The 16,040-nt window shown below is 38.2% G+C and overlaps 1 protein-coding gene across 1 annotated transcript in view; it reads left to right on the forward strand.

The window, feature by feature from the left end:
• Positions 1-4,405: 4,405 nt before the first annotated feature.
• cdh7a (cadherin 7a) overlaps positions 4,406-16,040 on the forward strand; it is a 69,403-nt gene continuing 57,768 nt past the window's right edge. The window contains exons 1-2 of the mRNA XM_051128545.1: positions 4,406-4,850; positions 12,306-12,774. Coding sequence (XP_050984502.1) covers positions 12,535-12,774 — 240 coding nt within the window. The 5' untranslated portion in view covers positions 4,406-4,850; positions 12,306-12,534. The remainder of the gene's footprint in view (positions 4,851-12,305; positions 12,775-16,040) is intronic.

The following is a 16,040-nucleotide window of genomic DNA, read 5'->3' on the forward strand; positions in this document are numbered from 1 at the left end:
CAAGAATTATTTTGAAAAGAAATGTACATTTATGCATACATTTAGTCATTTAGCAGATACTTTTTTTTATCCAAATGAAGAACATTAGGAAACATCACAAGCAATTTATTGTAAAACAGCCAGTAATTCTCTCAATACCACAAATGGCAAGTTTTAAGTGCAAGCTAAAGCAGTACAGAAGCTGAAGCAGACATTAAAACATAGGTGAGAAAAAGAAAGAATAAAATAGAGTTCTAATAGGATGTATTTATAGGAAGTACCTTGAATTATAGGTGTGGGATAACTAAAGTGCTCACAGAGGTTGGGTGCCTTCAGCTGTTTCTTGTGATGGTCTCAGTCGATTGGGTGGTGGTTGGAAACTCATTCTACCACAGAGTGAAGGTTCTGGAAAGTGGCTTTCACACACTCAAGATGAGAGAGAACATTTGTAGGAATGAGGAAGCTGTTTCAGTGCCAGTTTTGAAACACCAAAACAACATGATGATGGTCGAGATGTGGGAAGCGAATTTCAATCTTTTTTTTTTAATAGTACCTCCAGCTTCTTGACTGTCCTGGTTGGCTTTAGTATTGTGAAACCCAAATGCTGTGAATGGAGCTTCTGGGTCATAATGTTTCCAGAACTAATATTCCAGCTGTTGGTCTGTGAGCACAAGGAACATGAAAAAACCATAAAGTGATATGAAAAGCAATTACAACAAACTTTTATACTATACTGTACTTGCAGTACCTAGCATCATTCCTTTAAAATAACTGTGGAATTAGTTATAACAGCACATTTCTATAACAATTATACCACATATGAATTCTGTTTGTGTGTAGTATCTTGCATTAAAGAATGTGGATGACCATACCTTTTTACTTCACAAAGAAGCAAATAGAGTGATTTCAGCAGTTTGCTTTACTGTTCTTTTTTTCTATAGGAATGGCCTTGATGAATTGAACTTTATCACTGAATTGTCTTTTTCTAAAAATGTATGTCCATTTATGTGGATGCTTTATTTGGATCTTTTATAGGTTGCTCAAAAAGACAGAAAGGCAAGTGTGTGCCTTTGGAGTATGAAGCGTGTTCTCCAGAACACCACTTCACCTTTGAGGCAACCCCTAAAAATGTTTTCTTAGCTTCTGTGCACTCACTGGCTCTACTTGTTAAATTGTGCACTTAAAGCAAATGCAATATCACAAGGCCGACACTTACTTGGATCGCAAACTCCCCCACACATTGACAGTGTCCTTTAGTATCAAGGGCAAACTGTGGTTCTTTCTGTGAATGCCACACATTGCCACAACTGTACAGCAGCAAAAATGAAACCTCGTCTAAAGATTCTGCCTCTCTTGGCTTTCAACTTGCTTGGCTGCGCCCTGACTTATGAACTAGAGATCTGGTCTACTATGCAGTACTTCAAACAAATGCTCTTCCCCTGCCTCAGCGCTTCTCAACTGTGGGATTAAATGCAAGAACATTGGACTCAGAGTAGCTCAGCGAAGCTCAGGGCTCTAGCTGTCGCCCATGTTGGTTAATCCAGGGCAATGTGACACCGCAGAGTGTCCCACTGTAATTGAGGAGTTGTTGCATTTGTGTAGTTTTGACTGGCTCAGCACTGCTGTTGAAAGCATAGGTCTATTGACGGTGACATAAGCCAGCAACAGTTAATTAACTTTTTCATAAAGTAATGCTCGCAGCTGGATTAGAGGACTCTTTTCAATATAAAGTTTCTCTTGTTTGTTTTAGGTCACAGAGGGATTGAGCCCGAGGAGCCTTGCAGCTATGTGACTTAAAACATACTGGAGTGGATGACAGACACAAGCACACTTTCTCATTGGGAGCTTTTTTGGACATGTTGTAATTCCATTAAACAAACTTGATTCTTTTCTTTCTCAATGTCAGGAAAACTGTCACATTTTGAAGGAAGTTCAACATTTTAATTAATACAATAGGTACAGTAAATCTTTCTCTCTTTTTGAAGAGAGCATAGAAGGGACGAGATACAGTAGATTTATGTAACTTTTCATTCAACCATGCTAATAAGCCATATCCGTACTTAATGTAACATTAAATGTCAAGTAATAGTCTATGTCTGTGAGATCCTGTATGTTAAAATGAAAGAACAAAAATCATGCATCCATGAGGGAGCACAGCATGCAAATACACACTGGCTAGTGGTGAGGGTGCAGAAACACAGGCCACAAACAAAACATTTGCATATATTTTTTATGATACACACTGCAGCTCATGTCCAAATGTTTGTCTTACAGAGCAGATGCATTTTAATATGATTCCAGGCTCTGGCTTCTATCCTGTGCTGGCCTTGAAAATATACTGTAATCCGTGCTCAGTATTGATTTAAAAAAAAAAAAAAAGAAGTAATAAGTAGGTTTTTGACAAAAACTGGTTAGTTCATATATATCTTCAAGGCCAATGAAAATAGTTCTAAAATAAGCTAAAGCAAATGCACCAATCTTTAAAAAGCAATGCAGATTAAAATTCCAGATTTTCCTTCTTTGCTCAAAGCACCCTGTGCCCCAGATCCACTCCATGTTTTCCAGTTACACTCTGTAAAAGAAACCCCGGTCTGAGAGATCATGAGGCAATACACGCCAAAGAAAATGCCCCAGCCTTGCCCAGGCAAATGCACCAATCTTTAAAAAGCAACACACAGACTAAAATCCAGTCTTCTGTATTTTCCCTCTCTGCTCAAAGTGCCCTGTGCTCCAGATCCACTCCATGTTTTCCAGTTAAACTCTCTAATAGAAACCCTGGTCCAAGCGATCATGAGACGATACATGCAAATGCACCAATCTTTAAAAAGCACGTACAGACTGAAATCCAGTCTTCTGTATTTTCCCTCTGCTCAAAGCGTCCTGTGCCCCAGATCCACTCCATGTTTTCCAGTTATGACCTATAAGACAAACCCCGGTTTGAGCGATCATGAGGCCATACATGCCGAAGCAAATGCACCAGTGTTGCCAAAGCAAAAGCACCAAACTTTAAAAAGCAACGCACAGACTGAAATCCAGTATTCCAGATTTTTCCCTCTCTGTTCAAAGTTCCCTGTGCCCCAGATCCACTCCATGTTTTCCAGTTATGACCTATAAGAGAAACCCCGGTTTGAGCAATCATGAGGCCATACATGCCGAAGCAAATGCATCAGTCTTGCCAAAGCAAAAGCACCAAACTTTAAAAAGCAACGCACAGACTGAAATCCAGTCTTCTGGACTTTCCCTCTGCTCAAAGCTCTGTGTGCCGCAGATCCAGTCCATGTTTTCCACTTACATTTCGTAAGAGAAACCCCGGTCCGAGAGATCATGAGGCGATACATGCCAAAGAAAACGCCCCAGTCTTGCCCAGGCAAACGCACCAATCTTTAAAAAGCAACAAACAGACTGAAATCCAGTGTTCCAGATTTTTCCCTCTCTGTTCAAAGTTCCCTGTGCCCCAGATCCACTCCATGTTTTCCAGTTACGCTCCATGAGAGAAACCCGGTCCGAGCGATCATGAGTAATAATGCAAAAGATTTCACTTTTAACAACCAGTTCCTCCTCGCTACAGAAATAAAAAAAACCCACATCTCCGCTTCCATTGCGAGGGAGAAAACGCCAGTGCGCAGACTTTCAAAAAAGCAGCTCCTCACTTCAGGCAAATCCGCTTCCTCTCAGCACCACACACACTCAACAGTGACAAGCAGACTGATAAAAACAGTGAAACATCCCAGTACTGCATCCGAAACTGAAGGCAGTTGCCTGGCTGTCCAGTCATTCACTTCTCAGGCAGTGTTTTGTGTATAAAGGCATCGCTTACGGAAAATGGTTTCAGACAGGCTTCCAAAGCACCATGTAATAGTCAAAAACAAGTGAGCTGTAGAGAAACCCAAGGTAACATTTAATAGGAACAGGACTTTTTCTAGGTATATGGCAGGTATATATATATATATATATATAACATATTCAAAACATGTATGTACACACTCAGAAATAAAGGTACAAAAGTTGTCCATGGGACGGTACCTTTTTAAAATATGTACACTGTATACACAGACACACACTTGGAATCTTATCATATCCAGTGAAATGATTTAATATCCCACCCAGATTGAACATATTCATTTTATAGTAATAATACTTTTTTTTAAACCTTTCTTACCAGACAGGTGACATAAATCAAATGAGAAATATTTTTCATCATTTCAAATTTTAAATAAAGTTTAGGTTTGCCAACTTGTCTTGAGGTAAAAAAAGGTACATTCTTGAACCCATATCTCAAGAACACAGAATAAACTTGATGAGGTTTTAATTTGGTCCCTCTCTGCACACTTTGGCCCCTCGGTGCCCCGCCCCCCCCCAAATCCTACAATCGCCACGGCACCTTGGATACGCTGACTGACATCAGCACCTCCCCTCAGTGCAACGTTTCCCTGATGAGCGATGCTCCTGTAGCACACTAACAGAGACTTGTTCATTTTGTCAGCCACTTTCACCAGAGACAATAAGTTGCGCGTAGCCACTGTTTTCCCAGAGTTTGTGGGGACTGAGGCTCCCGAAGCATGCTTCACGGATGGCCGACAGTGTTGTGGTCCCTTTGTGAGTCTCTCCACAGTGCTCTCCCCTGGCTGAGGTTCGCTGCAGCTGTGGCTTCTCAATAGGGCTTATTGTAGACGCGCGGAGTGTGAGCGAGCAGCGCAGTGATTGAGCGGAACGGAGGGAAAGACGCCTGTAGTGCAGGGATGCTCCTGAATATGTTTCCTTCACTCATTCGGGAAGAGCGCGTCTAGAGCGGCTGCGACGTGACGGAATCCTTCTGCATTTTCACAAGAACGTTCACAATTTATAAACACGCGAAGGACCAGGAGGAAAAGGTGAGTCTGATTTATGCAGTGTTTGCTGAGGTGCAATACCGTACGGACTGAGTGGATTTGCGGTGCCCGTTCACACATTAGGAAGCTGCTAAATCATATTACAGCAGTCTAAAAGTTGAAAAATGGCTATTGTATTATGACATTATTTGTTATTATTTTTATCCATTTCAGATTTTTCTAGAAATGTCTATTTAATTTAACGCACTTGCGTTAAAGTGTGCCATACACTATGTGGAATATGAAATAAACGAGAAAAAAAAATGAACGAACCCCTTTTAATATTTAATATAACGTTAATAAATATATTAACGCGCTATGCACTTTAAAATATTGTCGAACAGTGTGGTCAGCATTAAGATTTTTAGGAGCCGCTCTGAAAGTTTCTCTCACTGCCTGTGATGTTTTAATATTCAGCGCTTTTCCCTCAGGAGCATCTGTGATGTTCAAAAGTTAAGGTTTGGCAGTCAGCATATTAATCGAGTCGCTACGAAGTACAATTTCTCAGTCCTAAGAGCAATACTTGGGACCTTGCCAGGGACTCGCATTTGTGATGCAAATACTGTCGTCTGTAGTGTGACTGTGAAAGACTTTCTGATGTGAAAATACCTCAGTGAGAGTTAGAGGTTTTTGTTTTCTTGTGTGTAGTGTTATACCAAAACAAGTGCGGATATCACAAGTACAGAGCTGCAGATTTTCCTCACACCTCCGTATCGATATCAAATACCTCCCTGTCAGGACGCCACTGCAATGCCAACAACAGCACGGAGGCTCGTAGTAGAAACTTCGCTTGTAATGTCAAACTGAGGCCCGCTAGGTGGCGCTTTGAGTGAACTGTGAGGGCTAACATCCAAAGATTAATTGTGGTTTTGGGTGTGTGTGAGAATTTCAGTATTATTTGTATAATATGATTAGTTATTCTTATGTTGTTGCTTAATTGTTACTATTGCATATGCCCTGACTTTACATCTGGTTGGAGCCTATTTGCACTTTAGTTTTGCCCGTCGTCAGGGAGTGATGACCAAGAATGTTGTCCTGTAATGTGGGGGTCCCAGTATTTTTTATGGCGTAGACTTTATATGGTGTAGACTATGTCTGTCCTCTTGTTTTTTGGGCCTCTGGAAAGATTACGAAAATGGGACCCGCTGTTGTAAAAATGATGAGCGATTTTAGTTATGAGATTGAAGTCGTTTTGCCAAGTCATGCTGTAGACTGAAAACGATTAGTGTAAAAACAATTTTCAAATTTTAAATTTCTTGTGAAGTTCACAATTAATTACAAAGAAACAGCAAGTAACACACTAAATTAAACATGAAATATTGAAGTAGAAAGACTAAAACAGTATTTCTTGTAAAATGCACTTCAGTAATCTTTTATTAACCTGTCAGTAAATTATAATCTGCGCATTTTTCAGAGACCAACTTATGGGGTGGCCCACCCATAAACATTTTAAGTGACAGCTTTGTGCATTGACAGAGAGAGCTTATATGAACACCTTTGTTGTGAAGTGTGTAATGAATCTCTGCATAAACATAAAAACAAAATAATAATAGATGTAATATATTATAAATGTGTTCTTTATTCGAATTTTCATCTTGCATCTAGCAGTTCTGTCCTGCCCAGATCCTTGCGTAATCTTGTCGTAGTCACCCTCAAGAGTCTGCACAGCGAAGGGCAGCCATAATAAGAAGGCCATATGCTACCAGTCCGCACTGTGCTGTGTTTGATGTCCAGATGCCAGGAGCCTTGCTTTGCTCTGTGTTGGAGCATACTGTCCCTGGTGAGTGCCACAATCGCTCTTGCACCGCAGGGGGGCTATGACTAAAGAGTGTGCTGAGATGGGTTTTTGGAACTGAATCTCTGGCTGTGGCTGTGGGCGCTCTCTCACAGGGCGGTCTGCGCCGAAGCCTCAGCTCCTCTCGTCAGATGGCATGGGGGGCTAATGAGACTTCATCATCCTGTCCCAGACCATTTGGGCGATCTGTGCTGAACACAAAGTCCGGGGCCTCAGCCAAGCCCGACAGCGAGCAGATTCGGGCGGGGAAAAATGTTGGTGGGGGGCTGGAAGGAGAAGAGGAACAAATATAGTACACTGATAGCATGGCATATAGTTGCCTTGTAATGTACAGTAAATCGGTTTTTAATCATGATCCATTGTTTGGCCAGTCTAAAATAACTGCTGAAAAGTCGAATGAAGCCAAAAGAGGTTTGTGAAGGATCCCAATAAAAAACGCACACAGATTTGAATGTTTTACATTCAAGTCACATTTATTTATATAGTGCCAATACAGATGGTTTTTAACGCAGCTTCACATTAATAAACAGGGCAATAACAGTGTTACTGTTCTAAAATTCATCAATTATGAAACAAATCCAATTTTAGCTGTGAAGGAGCTCTGCAGAGGATGATTGAGTGCAATTGTCGGGTTCCGCAAGTAAAAACCTCATTCATTTTCTCCATAGGAAAACAGATTCTGAATCATATCCTTTAAAGACAGACCTGTTTAGAGCTCCAAGATTGTTAATCGATGGCATGTGCTTTTGTGGAAACCATCTGTTTGCATTATTTGCACTTATTTTTTAAATAATCATTTAGCAGTGACATTCGTGGAGAAAAACAACATTACCCATGATGCTGTACAGAAAATTCCACCAATCTGAGAGTTGTGCAGTGTTGCCAAGTCCCCGGGTTTCCCGCGGAATTGGGCCACTTTAACACTGTTGTCGCGGGTTGTTTTTTATGTCCGTGAGTTGAAGCGACCCCAATAATGTGATATTTAGGCCCTGGAATCAGAATTTTATCAAGGGAACCCCACCACAAAACATGTATGCAATATTACTGGGGGCCCTGCCTCGAAATGCGATTGGGCTAGTTTTGAGTAGCAATTGGACAGGTTTTGTTGTGACAACCTGGCAACCCTGGAGTCATGCAAAGCAAATTGTGCCAAAAGAGCTTTGCAGGGAACACCCACTTCTATGAAGCACCACAAATAACCTAATCAAGTAATTTCTCCTAAATTACTTAAATATACGCATATTTTGCAACTTAAAATGATTTTTTTCTGTAGATATAATCAGCAGATTTAAATTAATTGTTTTATGTTTCTTCATTCTTTTTATTTTTTTATTTGATTGTCATTCCCAATACTTCATGGGATTGTAGTTTTTCCCTTACTAAAGCTAAGTACCTCTGTATTTTTGTCTGATTTTCTTTTTTTTAAATAAAAGTATCACTTTATTTTAGATGGCCTTGACTACTATGTGCTTACACTTAAATTAATATTTGATACAATGCACTTATTGTGTACGTACATGTTCTACATGTTAAAAAGTATGTGCATGTAATTACATTCTGTTTATAGTTACACTTTTCATCCATCCCTTACACCTTAGCCCACTCATAACCCTACCCATACCACCAAAGCTGTCCCTAACCTTACTTGTATCCCACCTCAATAGCAGCAAAATGGTTCTGCAATGCAATATGAACACAGTAAGTACATTGTACATATTTTTGACGTAACTACATAGTAGTTAAGGCCACCTAATATAAAGGGAGTCCAAAGTTTGTAATGTGATTCACCTCGTAGCTTCTTGGTTAAAAGACTCTATGGGAAAAATAAATACAAACAGAACAAACTATAGATTGCAGTAATGCAATCTATAGTGTCATTATTTAGCTTAATTTAATTGAGTGTTGTTTCAATTCAGGTCAATAACTGTGTCGATGTTGCAAAGTTCATCAGTTATAAATCGAGTTCAATTCAGCTGTAACCAGCTCTGCAGAAGGCAATAGTGTCATTATACAGCTCAAGTCAGTTCAATGCTGATTCAATTCAGTTCACTGTCTGTGTCGATGTTGCAAAGGATAACTAAGACTGTGACATGCTGCCCTCACATTCTGAAAAATCAGATGCTGTTTCTTTATGTTGTAACTTCCTATATTTGTTTCCTCATAGTCTGGGACCTAAGCAATTTGGGCACTTTTGAGAAATGCTATGTCATGCAATCTCATGTCCTGAGATATTGCTTCAGATGCCCCGCATTAAAAAATCCCAAGGCTTGTTTCCTATGTCCTTGTTTGCTGTGTTTTAATGCAAGCTTGATAAATGATCCATATCACCTTCCAGCTCTCTTTATTAGTCTGTGCTACGCTATAAGCATTCCAGGCTCAAAGCTCTTTTTATTTTGCAGTGGTGTCATGTAGCACTTCAATGAAACCATTCGAGGTCAGAGATAATTGAGACATGTAGCGGATTATTTAGCCATAACTGTGTTTTCTTTATACCCGTCAGCCATTTTTGAAAACTTTTGTTGAATCTACTCAGTCAAACGCGTAGAGATCTAATCAGTCGCTAAGCACTTGTAATTCCCCTATAAAGTGAAGCTTACGATAGAGATTACAGGCTTTAGATGAGACTTTTCCCCACTGAGGGGTCCTGGCACTGTGGTCTTCTGAAGCAAAGCGCAAGACGTTCTGTTCTCCTCCAGCAGCGCTGGGGCTTTTGAGCTCGGAGGGAATACTAGGAGGGAATGGATTCCCTGAGGAATGCTTTGTGATTTACTCTTCTGTTCACCTTCAGAGCCTTAGCTTCAAATATGCTATTATTTAGCACAGTTACAGCATCTGTCATATAGCTTTAATATCTCGGATGTGTTTAACACCTTTTATTTAAACCCTATATTACCATCAACACTTTTTAAAAAATGCTAATGCTTTAGCACTTTCAAATAGCAGCATTGTTTGAAGCCTCTCTAAACCTGCAGGAAATATCATAATAAATCTTGTGCACATGCTGCGATAATTGCAAGGTTTCGAATTGCCACAGACTCCAAACCCAATATGGGAGTTGTTCTGTCTGTAAGGCGTAGGTCAGATCTCATCTTTTCTCGGACAACGAGGGATTTCTGTGGAGATTTCAACATCCTCTTCAACATCAAAATAAGCTGTTGGGCCGTGAATCCTGCTGCTGTGGGTTTGAACTGCTGGAAGGACAGATTTCTCCAGAGAACGTATATGTGCTCTATCCAAATCCCTTTTGAACTATTTTTTCCAGACTTGTAAGTGTTTGACTTTAAAAGGATGTTAGAAACACCTAAAAGGCTCTCTCGGACCGAGAAGCTCCAGGGACCCCTTAGGAGAAATTTGTGCCTGGAATTTTGTCACTTCAACTTAGAGTGCACACTTTTAAATTGTAGTTCTCCATTGCAATTTGGAGCATGAGGGTTTTTTATGCACTATAAAAATCCAGTGTCACTTACATAACACACTTTTACGGTGTGGTGAGGCTTTGTAGTTCTTAGTAGCAGCTCTTAAGCTAAAGGTTGTAGGTTCAAACCCCAGATGGGGCCGTTCACAAGCCAATGCCATTGTGCTCTTGAGCAAAGTGCTTAACCTACCCCAGTGAGTTTCAGACAATACAAAAGCACCATAAATCAAAAGTGAAAAGTGACTGGTAAATAAAGAATAATTTAGTAGCATACTTGTGTACTGTATGATGAGGACAAGTTGAAAACAAACTGTACAAATGCAACTGATATGTACCCTATATATATATATATATATATATATATATATATACAGGATATAATGGGGCTAAAGGCACACCTTAAGAAAAAATGTGCTTTTCCCCCAAAATGCCACAGATTTTGTGTGAAAATAAGCCATACAAGTCATTTATTTTGTCTAAAAATCTGTAAATCTATGGAGTGGCAAGTATGGGGCAAAAGACACACAGTATTGATACAAATGTTTTTGCTAAAATAATTTTATTAATATTTAAGTTAATACTTGTTCGAAAAATCACTTTAGCAAAGTTTGTACTACTTTATGCATATTTTGATAAATAAAATAATAATGATAAATAAAAATACTGCCATTTAAATATGTTAATATAAAAAATATATTTTTAAATAAATAAAATCTGATGCTTCTGAAAGCATTAAATGAGATCCCTTAACAATTTTATTATAGATGTACAGTAGTAACAACAAATTATATTTTATTAAATGATGTGATTAATGTCATGTTTTTAAATGGTTTAATTTGAAACATGGTGACATGTCTAAAATGGACACCAAACATAATATATGATATTTACCATCTAAATCTAACCATGTCATGTCAACAAATGGAAAAGTCTGCCATCTATTAATTATCATGTTAATTATTGTGCCTTTTAGCCCCCTAAAAAATTACCGTACTTTTACATATTCTTTTGTTATTTAAAAACTGTTGTATTAATTATCTTAAACAAACTGAAAATCATTAAGAAGACCTTTGTCTCAAAACATATTCAATCATTTTAGCGATTATCATTTGCTACATAAATCTACAACTTTTTTAAAAACATCAAATATTAGATGAAGTAATCAGCCAAATTTGCACATGCATCTTGAAAAGCGAATGTTTTGGAAAGTGCTACGCCACATTTAGGTGCCATCTAGTGGTTTAGAGAAAAAAATAAATCAAAGGCGCCTTTTACCCCGGGGTGCCTTTAGCGCCGTCATACCCTATATATATAATAAAGAAAATGAATAATGAAGAAAAAAGATTAATTAAAACAGTGAGATCCTTGAAAAGAAAACCTTAAGCAGTTTGGCATAAGCTTTTGATATTATATCTTTAAAAATGAAGAATAAGTCTTTTCTGCTTATTAATATTTATTAGTCAGATAATTTTAGATATTTATGACAAGGCATGTATAGTTCAAGCTATAAAATGGAATGAGGTGTTAATTCATTAATTCATTAAAAAAAAAAAAACTTTCAGCTTAAAATATATATAACTTTTTTTTTTTTTTTTTTTTTTTTTTTATTAAGATGTGTACAAAAAATGTTATTTTACTTAATGGTTAGACCACAACATTATTAGTAGTAAATAAAACGTTTTTTTTTTTCTTGAAAATGGCATCAAAGTAACCATATAAAACCAACATGAATATAAAATACAAGTGTTTTAAACAGAATTCTTTTGTACGCTTTTATTTGACATTGACCCATATGCTGTCTCGCATAATCCAAGTATGATAATGGAGCTACTCTTTCCTTTGTTGGGGTTGGAGATGGAACATATTTGCTTTATTTCTCCAAACCTTTGCATTGGAGCCCTCTCCCTCTGTCGGTTTCCCCCTCCCTCCTCGGTTCCCTTCAGCCCTAAAGATTAATGTGCTCCACTTTCAGCAGTGCTGTCAGATACCTATCCAAAGGAAAGAGCCGCATGTCGTTTTGCTCACCTGTAGCGCTCTGCCTGCACCTGCATCTCAGAAGGCAACCTCTGAAATGCCAAAAGTCATGTTGTCTTAATCTGTGGTTCAAATGTGAAGTGGTATTATAAAAATGACAGTAAATCAAGCCTGCATCTGTGCTGACAGACTCTCTTTATGTGTATTTGTTTGACTCTTTTCTCCCTCTCTGATTTTCTTCAACGTCTCCCCTTGATGTCTGTTCTCACCACAGGTTTGAGAGCTTCAGCTACAATCATCGTTTATTCCCGTGGACTCTCCCATCAATCACTGGTCAGACGGTCTGCTCTATCCTGCCACCCACGCTAGTGCTGAGGGTGGTGCACAGTTTCCCAGGAGCCACCTCTTAGCCTCAAGATCTTTGGTGGCCGTTCAGTACAGAGGAGTGTATTTTTTTATTTCCTTTTTTTTTTTTTTTTTACTTTCATCCTTTCATCCAAAAGATGCAGATAGGTTCTGCAGTGTGGACTGGACTGACTGTAATGACTATGCTGCTGTTGGCCCAGTGGGACGTGGGCTGCTGGGGGATGACTCTGAACTCTATCCCGCTCCGTCCGGCTTCCCTCAGGCCCCTCAGAGCTAGTGTGGGCACATCCCTTCAAAGACACAAGCGCAACTGGGTGTGGAACCAATTCTTCGTCCTGGAGGAGTACACGGGAGATGACCCTCTTTATGTCGGCAAGGTAAGGCAAAGTGGCTTTTATATTTTATATGTATTAAGTGTACTGAGGTGATCTCAGTATTATAATACTGCAATATTTGTCATGTTTTTGATGATATTTGTTGATATATATCTCACCCAGACCTTGTGACATCTACCTGTACTAAAAACTTAGCTTTCTGTGTTTGTTGTCATGATTTAGTGTTAGACCTTGCTTAAAGGAAACCCAGAGTATTAAGATTTGTATGGCTTAATATAACATAAATGATGTCTCTTACTGAAATGCGTAGTAGAAAACCTATTAAAGATTTACATTATTTTAAAAATCCACATCGTTTTATACACATCGTATTTCAATTACGTAAAATGGTTGCACTCGGTGAACTACTGGTGCTACCTGTTGCTATTTTTAGCCAACACAATTTAGAAAATAAAATACTGATACAATGATCACAGCTACTGAAAGAGCGTACAGGTGGCGATGTATATAAGAGACTTATATCAAAAGACACACCATTGAATTGATTTTTTCCCCATATGGAGTCTAAACGCCCCCGGATATCAAGTGAAATCCGCGCTGAGAAACTCCTTCAGTGGCTTCGGCGTTATTCTTTTCTCCTCTTCTTATTGCTAGGAAAGCAGTGAAGCTTTCAGTGAAGCAGCTTTGACTGACAATTGCAATCAAAACCCACACAATGTGGCGTCGTATCAGTATTTTATTTTCCAAGTTGCTTATTCTGAGTTGTGTTGCTGTAAAATTAGCAGGGAGTGGCTCAAAATAATGGCGCCCTCCATAGTCCAAAATATGTATAAAACAATGTGGATTTTTAAAGGAACATGCCACTATTTTTGAAAAAGGCTGATTCTCCAACTCCGCTAGACTTAAACAGCTGAGTATTACCGTTTTCGAATCTATTCAGCCGATCTCCGGGTCTGGCGATAGCACTTTTAGCATAGCATAGCTCATTGAATCTGATTAGACTGTTAGCATCTTGCTCAAAAATGACCAAAGAGTTTCAATATTTTTCCTATTTAAAACAATGATATTACGCAACGGCTGGAAATGGTCATGTTGGTTATGTTGACGGAAATTAGCCTATTTTCATCATTGCGCCTGCTGCACCCATGGTACAGCAGCAAAGTTCCTTGATTATTATGACGGAATGAGAGTATCCTAGCCTTATAGGCCTAGAAAATCGCAACTTTTCGCTTTTTCGTTGGTCTTAGTACACAATGTAACTACAGAAGAGTCAAGTTTTAAATAGGAAAAATATCGAAACTCTTTGGTCAGCAAGATGCTAACAGTCTAATCAGATTCAATGATCTATGCTAAGCTATGCTAAAGTTCTACCGCCAGACCCGGAGATCGGCTGAATGGATTCAAAAACGCTAAATCTCAACTGTTTAATTCTAGGGGAGTTGGAAAATGAGCCTATTTTCAAAAATAGTGGCGTGTTCCTTTAAATAACATAAATCTTTCATGGGCTTTCTACTACTTATTTCAGTAAGAGACATAATTTACGTTATATTAAGTCATACAAGTCTTAACACCAGTGTTTCCCTTTCAATCTGGCATTAAGATCCATCTTAGATGATCCGATCACAAGTGATCAGATGAGTTGTAGTTTACACCTGGCACTAAAACAACCTACCATTCTATTGTTTTATTCAAAGGATAGATTTAATTATTCAACAATGTCTCTTATGCTCACCAAGCCTGTTCAAAAATACAGTAAAAACAGCAATATTGTAAAACATTCTCACAATTTAAAATCTGTTTTCTTATGAATATTTTAAAATCTAATTTATTCCTGTGATGGCAATGCCGCATTATCAGCAGCCATTACTCCAGTCTTAAGTGTCACATGATCCTTCAAAAATCATTCTAAAATGCAGAAAAAATGTTTCTTATTAATATCAATGTTAAAAAATTGTTGTGGGAATGTAACACTTTTTTCGTAATGATGAATAGAAAGATCAAAAGAATAGCATTTTTAATAGAAATCCTTTGCAACATTATAAATCTTTACTGTTACTTTTGATTAATTTAATGCATTTTTTTTTTCCTGAATTGAAGTATTAATTTCTGTGAGAAAAAAATATCATAGTAACACTTTAGAATGTTAGTGTACATCTCATTTGGTCAGATACACTGTGGTCACATTTTCAATCACCTCTGAATGTACTTGAAGTGGAACAATTTCAAAATGTTTTGAAAACACTTTGTTTTGACTTGCATCTAGTGCTGTACTGTTTCAGACAATTCACCTAAATTAATCTTAATACCAGGTGTAAACAGGATCTTAGATCTCATCCAGTGGCTGCCTGTTAACTGAGCTGACATGTTTATTTAGATAATGTACTTGGGGTGCCCAGAAGCCACTAGAGCTGTCCAGTCGCTCAGACTTATTTCTCTGGAGTGTCTGGCAAAGTCTTGTGCCTCAGCCGCACATGATTGCCATTTCTGCTAAACATGTGATGCTGATTAAACATGACTAGCCATTGTGCATAGACTTGGCATACAGGGACCTTGCTAATAATTTTCATTTTTAAAAAGTCATATCATAAGGATTACAATTATGTGCTATGGACATATACTCTAATAGAACTCAAAACGTTTCTCTTCAGTTCAGAAAAACATTTATTGAAATTGCAAGAGTAGAAAAGCTGCAAAGACAGCTTGTTGAATACATCAGCACATCAGAGAGAGTGAGAAAACTTGCCATTAAAAACTGAAATATGATATTATGAATATAAAGTTTAAACACTTTTGATTGTCACATTCGCTGAACTGATGTGTTAAAATAGCAGTGTTGAATCAGCCAATTAGAACATGTTCCCTCTCAATAATGCCAAGCGAAATCAGAAAACCTCATGTTTCTGTCATGATGAGGTTTAGTAAAACGTTGTGAAAATGTGTCAGTCAAGCTCTTAATGAAGTGCATGTGAAGAACAGATGCTCTGCCTGCATATTTCCTACATGTGAATATTTGAATATTCAGTAATACAACATTACTCTCAGGCTGTTTTAAAAGCTTCGTCTGATATTCATTTTCAGACACTTTAACTGAAAGCGCAGGAGAACGGCTAGAGGTTGACGTATACTGTCCAATCAGTCTGGGCTTTTAAAGTGTTTTAGCTATCAGTTTTCCTCCCATTAATGCCAGCGTGTAGATGAAAATGTGAATATCTGATGCATTGTTTGATCAAAACTCTTTGGCATATGGTGGGTGATCATGTTTTTAATGAATGTCACATGCAGTGTTTGATCAAGCCTCTTTGATACAA

Source organism: Labeo rohita, chromosome 2 (assembly GCF_022985175.1).
Source record: "Labeo rohita strain BAU-BD-2019 chromosome 2, IGBB_LRoh.1.0, whole genome shotgun sequence".
NCBI lineage: Eukaryota > Metazoa > Chordata > Actinopteri > Cypriniformes > Cyprinidae > Labeo > Labeo rohita.